The following is a 9,007-nucleotide window of genomic DNA, read 5'->3' on the forward strand; positions in this document are numbered from 1 at the left end:
TTCTTCTTCTTCTTCTTCTTCTTCTTCTTCTTCTTCTTCTTCTTCTTCTTCTTCTTCTTCTTCTTCTTCTTCACGGGAGGCTTTAGCATTATCCTGTGTTCAAGATTGTCCAAACAGAGCCAGGCAGTTCTAAGCTCCGGGAAGGGGATGGTGCTTCCTAACACCTCCTTTGCATGCCGAAGGTTCCAGGTTCAAACCTGGCCAGTACCCGCTACAGGAGCTGTTGGGAAAGACCTCTTCTACCCAGGCCTGTAGCTACAGTTGTGCTATTTGGGGCCTTACTTCAAGGCACAGCCCCACAGGAATTTGTCCTCAAAATGCTTTTAAAAAAAAACACCTTTCTTTTTACAATTTTTTAAAAGGTGCACACTTCTTTAAGCCCCCTTGAAAATTTAAATGCCCACCATGGGCAATGCTCCTATCTATGGACAATGCTCCCTCTAAGCTGTGGAGTCCTGTGAGCAGAAATTCTACTTTATGAGCTACCAGCATGAGAGTTGTGAGCAGGTGATTTGGCTGCTGCATGAATTAGTTTGCTCTGGAGCCCCATAATTCCTGAGCTAAGACAGAAATGCGTGAGCCAGAGGCTAAAAAACTGTGAGCTAGCTCACACTCACTCAGCTTAGAGGGAACACTGGCTATGGGCCTTCTTCCACCTTGGGGCCCCAGAGAGCCACTGAGATTTGACAGTACTGAGACAGGTGGATCATTGACCCAACTTGGATGTAGGGTGGCTTATTATGTTGCCGCTTTCACCCCTCGATGCATCCCCAAATCTGCACCGTACTTTGCTAACTTTGATGTTTCCTACAGCTAAGGGACAAATACGGACCGGTGTTCACCGTGTACCTGGGGCCCCGGCGGGTGGTGGTGTTGTGCGGGCACGAGGCGGTGAAGGAAGCTCTGGTGGATCAGGCCGACGACTTCAGTGGGAGGGGAGAGCTGGCCAGCATCGACCGGAACTTCAACGGCTTCGGTGAGTGGGCTTGGTTGGCTAGGTTGCTTGGGAGGGAGAGGTGCCGGTGGAACCTGGTAGAACTTACCAACTGTCCACCTGATTCTGCCTTCAGCCTCCATGAGAAAGGCAGGCTAGAAACAGAGCAAAGAAGTAAGTACTGGAGAATGAGACTGACTCCTTTAAGGACAAGAAAGAAAGAAAGAAAGAAAGAAAGAAAGAAAGAAAGAAAGAAAGAAAGAAAGAAAGAAAGAAAGAAAGAAAGAAAGAAAGAAAGAAAGAAAGAAAGAAAGAGCCCTTTGTAACATGTAGAGCCTCTATACTTTGGAAGCTCCCCTCCTGAATCATAAGGAAAGAAATGAGAAGCCATGTTGGATCAGGTCAGTGGCCCATCTAGTCCCACGCTCTGTGCCACAGAGTGGCAAAAACCCATGGACCACCAGGAGATCCATCAGCAGGGCCAGAACTCCAAAAGCCCTCCTACTTTTACCCTCCCCCAAGCACCAAGGGTACAGAGCGTCACTGCCCCAGACATAAGAACACAAGAGAAGGCAATGCTGGATCAGGCCAATGGCCCATCCAGTCCAACACTCTGTCACACAGTGGCCAAAAATACCAGGTGCCACCAGGAGGTCCACCAGTGGGGCCAGAACTCCCCAGACATAAGAACATAAGAGAAGCCAGTGCTGGATCAGGCTAGTAGCCCATCCAGTCCAACACTCTGTGTCACACAGTGGCCAGAAATACCAGGTGCCCTCAAGAGGTCCAGCGTTCCCCCCCCCTCCCCAAGTCCTACGAGGAAAGGTTGAAGGAGCTGGGCCTGTTTAGCCTGGAGAGGAGACGACTGGGAGGGGACAGGATCACCATCTTCAAGTACTTGAAGGGCTGTCAGATAGAGGATGGTGCGGAGTTGTTTTCTGTCGCCCCAGAAGGTCGGACCGGCACCAACGGGTTGAAATTAAATCAGAAGAGTTTTTGGCTAAACATTGGGAAGAACTTCCTAGAGCGGTTCCTCAGTGGAACAGGCTTCCTCGGGAGGTGGCGGGCTCTCCTTCTTGGGCAGAGGCTAGATGGCCATCGGACAGTCATGCGGATTCTGTGAACTTGGGCAGATCACGAGAGGGAGGGCAGGAAGGGTTGCCTCAGTGCTTAGTCCTCGTGGCCCTTTCTGACACGCCCAGGGAAATGCCGGTCGCCACTTTGGGGTCAGGAAGCAATTGCTCTCCAGGCCAGTTTGCCTGGAGATCCTGGAGGCTTTTTGTCATCTCCTGGGTGTGGAACAGGGGTCACTGTGGGTGTGGAGGGGGAGGGTATTTGTGAGTTCCCTGCATTGTGCAGGGGGTCGGACTAGGTGACCCTGGAGGTCCCTTCTGAGATTGGCCTGTGTGATGCCTGAATTTGCACCTGGGGCAACCACCCCGTGTGCTGTGGGAGAAGTTCTGAGAAGATGACCTGAATCATTTCACTCCCAGGAGTAGCCTTAGCCAACGGGGACCGGTGGAGGCAGCTGCGTCGCTTTTCCCTCACCGTACTGAGGAATTTCGGGATGGGGAAACGGTCCATTGAGGAGCGGATCCAGGAAGAGGCCCAGTACTTGATGGAGGAATTCCGAAAAACCAAAGGTTGGTGTCGGCCACGGCGTCCCCTCCTGCCCCCAGGGCGGGACACAGGGAGAGGCGGAAGCCACAAAACGCCCCTCTCTTTATGCTCCCAAGGTTTGCCCTTTGACCCCACCTTCTTCCTAAGCCGCACCGTCTCCAACGTCATCAGCTCCGTCGTCTTCGGCAGCCGCTTCGACTACGAGGACAAGACTTTCCTCTCCCTCCTGCGCATGATCAACGAGTCCTTCATCGAGATGAGCAGCCCTTGGGCTCAGGTAACCAGCGGGGCCTGAAGGGCCCTTCCACCCACCCACTCTGAAACGGGCAGGCTGGTGGGGTTGCCAGCCTCCAGGCGGGGACTGGAGATCTCCCGGAATGACAGCCGGTCCCCAGAGGGCAGTTCCCCTGGAGAAAATGGCTGTTCCCCTGGGGGAAAGGGTGGGCGCTGTGGCATCACACCGCTGCTGAGCTCTGTCTCGCCAAAGTTCACCCTCCTCCAGCTCTGCCCCTAATCTCCAGGGATTTCCCAACCCAGCACTGGCAAGCCTGGCCCAGAGCCGGACTTTTAAAACTCTGTAACATCAGGAAACCTTTCCCGCATTTATTCCCTACCTTTCTTACATCACGGACCTCAAGGCACTGCAAATTGGAGGGGGAGGGTTGTCCACGAGGTTTGCATGGTCGCTCTCCCAGAATTACATCTAGCCTCCAGACAACAGGAATCAGTTCCCCTGGAGAAAACAGCTGCTTTGGACTCCATGGCCTCATACTCTGATAAGGTACCCCCAAATCTCCAGGGATTTCCAAACCCAAACCTGGCAACCCTCGGCCTCCAGTTCCTGACAGGCTGCATCAGGGTCCTTCACAGACACTGTCTAGAGCAGGGGTGTCAAATTCATCTCTAATGAGGGCCGGATCTGACATAAATGAGACCTTTTGGGGATGGGCCACATGTGTCATAAAATGAGATGCCAGGTAGCGGAGATATAAACTTTATCAAGGACACAAACACAAAGGGTTTTTTTTTTAACTTAAAATAAAAACATGCTTAAAACATGAGCACTCTTGCAATATTTTGTTTATTTAACAGTGTCTGATAAATGACACCTCTTGCTCCGAATTATCGCATCAAAATGTCTGTGCTGCTGCAGTCTTGAGTGTGCTGTTCAGGTGTGTATCTGTAAGCTGCAAACCTACGATGACGCAGCAGCAGCAGAACTGGAAGAAGAAGGCAGGAGGCAGCCAGTTCCACTGCGGGCCTGATAGAAGCCCTCCCGGGGGCCTGATCCGACCCCTGGGTCGCATGTTTGATACCCCTGGTCTAGATAATCCTTGTCCACTGAGGAAGCCACTGGTGTAAGGGCCCCCTTCTCAAGCAGCAACGATAAAGCAATGTCCAACAAGATCCAAGAAAAAAAATTGAAATTTGACCCATCACAAGGACATTTTGAAGCCATGTGAAACAGGCATTAGAGCATATTCTTTCTTTAAAACTAAATGTTATTCAAATTTTCAATATTCCATTTACAATAACAAATATTACCAACATTAAACAGGATAAGTATGCTTCAACTTAACCGCTTAAAAGAGAACATCCTAAATACGGGTAGGTATACAGCGGCTGAACCAAAAACTTTCTATTCTTCATACATTTAGTATTAACATATTATCAACATTTACCACAGAGGAAGAGTGTCTATTACCTCTGGTATTATCTCTTGAGAAACTAGGCCGGATAAGATAGGTAGCCATATACTAGTAAATTCACTATACCCTCCATTCGCTTTTGTTGGTTTCATTATGTCTGATATTTTTTCCATTATATTAAAAAATCCATAGCTTCCTATTCCATAAGTTTAAGGTTGGTTTACTTTCTGATCTCCACTTCGATGGTATGGTTGTTTTTTGCTGCAAATAACAGTAAAGCAATGTTAAGTCCTTCAACCCAGTGGCTTATGATCCTGTCACCAGAATAGCCTTGTTTTAATATATCAAAGGTGGTTCAAGGCTCGCTTTTGTTGGTTTCTCCAAGCTGTGGATTCTTGTGAGCAAAAAAATCTACTTTGTGAGCTACCGGCATTAAAGTTGAGAGCGAACGATTTGGCTACTGCATAAATTAGTTTGCTCTGGAGCCCTCCTTCCTGAGCTAAGGAAGAAAGGTGTGAGCCGGAGGATAAAAAACTGTGAGCTAGCTCACACTCACTCAGCTTAGAGGGAACACTGCTATCAACCTAGAGAGATATTGAATTGTTGGTCCTGTTTAATCGGTTCAGGGCTCTTAACCTAGAAATATTGAATTGTATCATGTTAGATAGATTCGAGACTTCTTAGTCCACGTATTCTCTGCTTCAAGGGCGGAACGTGCCTGTGTTTTTAAAGAAGAGTTTCAGTGCGCTTTGGAATAAATGCATATGTTTTGTTTCATTGATTTCTCAGAATTTTCTCCCACTCGTCTTTTGGGTACCCATCTTTATGGCATGGATAAGCTGTGGAGTCTTGTGAACGAAACTCAGCTTAGAAGGAACACTGTCCGCAACCCACCCCCTGCCCTCTTTCTTCCAGCTCTACGATATGTATTCCGGCATCATGCAGTACTTGCCCGGGAGACACAACCGCATCTACTATCTCATCGAGGACCTGAAAGACTTCATTGCGGAGAAAGTCAAAACCAACCAAGCAACGCTCGATCCTAACAACCCCCGGGACTTCATAGATTGCTTCCTCATCCAGATGGAGAAGGTATTCGAGCGAATTCGTCGGCACCCGTGGAATGGGTCTTCTCAGAGATCTGGGGGAGGGCCGGGGAGGGGGGGGAGCAGAAATCCTCAGTTTATAGACTTCTTTAGCACGGCTGCATTTTTAATTCTGAATAGAGTTCTGGACACCCCTTCCCTGAAAGGATCTAGAACTGGGGAAGGCACAGAAAAGCGCAACCCAAATGTTCAAGGGGTTAGAAGGACATAGGAGGAAAGGCTAGAGTTTGGGAATCCCCCCCCCCTTTTGAAAAAATATGTCTGTCATTTCAGATCCCATATCGTCCTTCATACATTCTGGGTAGTCTTAGGTGACCCGCTTCTTCTCAGACCATATCTACAAAATGGGGGGGGGATGTGAGGATGAACACAATACAGCACGTATCTGTATCACAAGGCACCACTGTGTGGCCACATTAGAAAGTTCTTACCAGAGTCCAAGGCAGTTCGGACCCCAGTTTGGTGTCGTGGTGAAGTGCGCAGACTCTAATCTGGGAGAACCGGGTTTGATTCTCCACTCCTCCACTTGCACCTGGCTGGATGACCTTGGGCAAGCCGTAGTTCTGGCACAGCTGTCCTTGAAAAAGAGCCGTTTCTGTCAAGAGCTCTCAGCCCCATCTACACCTCACAGGGTGTCTGTTGTGGGGAGGGGAAGGGAAAGGAGATTGTAAGCCCCTCTGAGACTCCTTTGGGTAGTGAAGGGCCAGGTATAAATCCAATCTCCTCCTCCTCCTCCTCTTCTTCTTCTCTCTCCCTCCTTCACATAAGTAGACCATGTTTCGAACGGACAAATGACAGACGCATAACCCTATTGTCTTTGATATGACAGAATACTTGTAGCTTTCATTTACGAATTAACGTCCAGGTGCTTAGCTTAAACTTGGGCTCCTATACAAAGTTTAGTCACCTTTTCCCTAGTTCCCTCTCTCACAACCTGCTTGGTCATTTATGACAACCCTTTCCTTTGACACCTCCAAAGGAAAAGGGAAACCCTTCCAGCGAATTCAACTTGAAGAACCTGATCCTCACCACCCTCAACTTATTCTTCGCTGGGACAGAGACGGTCAGCTCCACCCTAAGATATGGATTCCTTTTCCTGATGAAGTACCCCGAAGTGGAAGGTAGGAGGGCAAAAACAGGGAGAATTAAAGCAAGCGAGAACTGGACGCACAATATCCCTTTCTCAAACCAAATGCTGACCTCTTAACCAGAGGTGTTTGCTTCTACCCCCATGCCTGGGATTGAACAGGGTTCTCCTACCAGTTTGGTGCAGTGGTTAAGTGTGCAGACTCTAATCTGGGAGAACTTGGTTCGATTCCCAACTCCTCCTCCACTTGCAGCTGCTGGATGACCTTGGGCAAGCCATGGTTCTGTCAGAGCTGTTCTCTCAAGGGCAGTTCTTGAGAGAGCTCTCTCAGCCCCACCTACCTCACAGGGTGTCTGTTGTGGGGGAGGGAAGGGAAAGGAGCTTGTAAGCCGCTCTGAGACTCCGAGTGAAGGGCAGGGTATAAATCCAGTCTCTTCTTTTCTTCTTCTTCTTCTACCTTAAAAGCAAGTTTCAAAGGAAAGGTACATGCCTTCCTTTATGCTCAGCCACAACAGCATTCTTCGATAAGCGTATGGAGCAGAGGTCCATCAGTGGCTATTAGCCACAAGGTATAGATAGGGGCTCTGGGGCAAGTGATGCTCTGTATTCTTGGTGCTTGGGGGGGGGGGTCAACTGTGGGAGGGCTTCTAGTGTCCTGGCCCCCCTGCTGGACCTCCTGATGGTACCTGGTATTTTTGGCCACTGTGTGACAGAGTGTTGGACTGGATGGGCCTTTGGCCTGATCCAACATTGCGGTCTCTTATGTTCTTGTACTCGTGGGCACTCCATGAAATTGCAGAGCGGTTGGGTTAGAATGGATAAAAGGAAGTACTTCTTCACCCAAAGAGTGATTAACACTTGGAATTCACTGCCACAAGAAGTGGTGGTAGCTACAAGCATGGACGGCTTCAAAAGGGAATTAGATAAGCATATGGAGCAGAGGTCCATCAGTGGCTATTAGCCACAAGGTATAGATAGGGGCTCTGGGGCAAGTGATGCTCTGTATTCTTGGTGCTTGGGGGGGGGGGTCACCTGTGGGAGGGCTTCTAGTGTCCTGGCCCCCCTGCTGGACCTCCTGATGGCCCCTGGTATTTCTGGCCACTGTGTGATACAGAGTGCTGGACGGGATGGGCCTTTGACCTGATCCAACATTGGCATCTCTTATGTTCTTATGTTCTTACTGTTCACCTGGTTTGGGTAGAAACTTCGGGGGTCCCTCTATGTTTCAGGCTAATGGCAACAAAGAAAAGGGGCCAACCTGTATTCCAGTGTTTGTGGGGAAATGGAGAGGGTGGCCTGTGGAAAGGGGGCCCCTCTCGCTAACTCCCGCTAGCTAAGGCGCGATTACTTTCCACTCCAGACCCAACTGTGCTACTCGTTCCAAACGTCCCAAGGCAGCAAGATACTGCTGGTACAGTAAGCACTCCCCATTGACATGTGAGAAGGCACTCCTGTCCCAAGCGTTGCCCCATCCTCTTGGAATACATACAACCGCCTCACACTAAGCTAGACTCTTGGTCTATCAAGCTCAGGATTCTCTACTTGGGCTGGCGGGGGTCCTTCACATCTTTTACTCCCTGTTCCTTCAGTGGAAGATGTCAGGGACTGAACCCGGGATCTTCTGCATGCAAAGCAGATGCTCTACCACTGGGGAGGGGCTGTTGCTTAGTGGAAGAGCCTCTGCTTGGCATGCAGAAGGTCCCAGGTTCAATCCCCAGCAGCATCTCCAGTTGAAAGGATCAGGTAGGATGCAATGTGAAAGACCCTCGGCCTGAGTTGACAAGACTGACCCTGACAGACTAAGGGTCTGATTCGGAATAAGGCAGCTTCATGTATGTTCATGTTTTAAGGGGAGGGACCATGGCTCGGTGGTGAAGTGTCTGCTTGGCATGCAGAAGGTCCCAGGTTCAATCCCCAGCATCACTAATTAAAAGGGCCAGGCAGGAGGTGATGGGAAAGACCTCCGCCTGAGACCCTGGAGAGCTGTACAGAGCGGCCGTGGCTCAGTGGCACAGCCTCTGCTTGGCATGCAGAAGGCCCCAGGTTCAATCCCCAGAGGCATCTCCAGTTAAAAAGGGCCAGGCAGGAGGGGATGGGAGAGACCTCAGCCTGAGACCCTGGAGAGCTATAAAGAGGGGCCGTGGCTCAGTGGCAGAGCCTCTGCTTGGCATGTAGAAGGTCCCAGGTTCAATCCCCAGCATCTCCAGTTATAAAAGAACCAGGCAGGAGGTGAGGTGAAAGACCTCCGCCTGAGGCCTTGGAGAACTGTAAAGAGGGGCCGTGGCTCAGTGGCAGAGTCTCTGCTTGGCATGCAGAAGGCCCCAGGTTCAATCCCCAGCATCTCCAGTTAAAAAGGACCAGGCAGGAGGTGATGGGAAAAACCTCCACCTGAGACCCTGGAGAGCAGTAAAGAGGAGCTGTGGCTCAGTGGCAGAGCCTCTGCGTGGCATGCAGAAGGTCCCAGGCTCAATCCCCGGCATCAGTTAAAAAGGACCAGGCAGCAGGGGATGGGAGAGACCCCTGCCTGAGACCCTGGAGAGCTGCAAAGAGGGGCTGTGGCTCAGTGGCAGAGCCTCTGCGTGGCATGCAGAAGGTCCCAGGCTCAATCCCC

The 9,007-nt window shown here is 50.3% G+C and overlaps 1 protein-coding gene across 1 annotated transcript in view; it reads left to right on the forward strand.

The window, feature by feature from the left end:
• Positions 1-9,007, forward strand: part of LOC107106814 (cytochrome P450 2G1-like) — a 17,867-nt gene that overhangs the window by 580 nt on the left and 8,280 nt on the right. Inside the window, exons 2-6 of the mRNA XM_015407019.1 lie at positions 814-976; positions 2,428-2,577; positions 2,671-2,831; positions 5,119-5,295; positions 6,289-6,430. Of these exons, the coding sequence (XP_015262505.1) occupies positions 814-976; positions 2,428-2,577; positions 2,671-2,831; positions 5,119-5,295; positions 6,289-6,430 (793 nt within the window). The remainder of the gene's footprint in view (positions 1-813; positions 977-2,427; positions 2,578-2,670; positions 2,832-5,118; positions 5,296-6,288; positions 6,431-9,007) is intronic.

The sequence above is a fragment of the Gekko japonicus genome, unplaced genomic scaffold (genome assembly GCF_001447785.1).
Source record: "Gekko japonicus isolate JY-2015 unplaced genomic scaffold, Gekko_japonicus_V1.1 scaffold2024, whole genome shotgun sequence".
Classification (NCBI taxonomy): Eukaryota; Metazoa; Chordata; class Lepidosauria; order Squamata; family Gekkonidae; genus Gekko; species Gekko japonicus.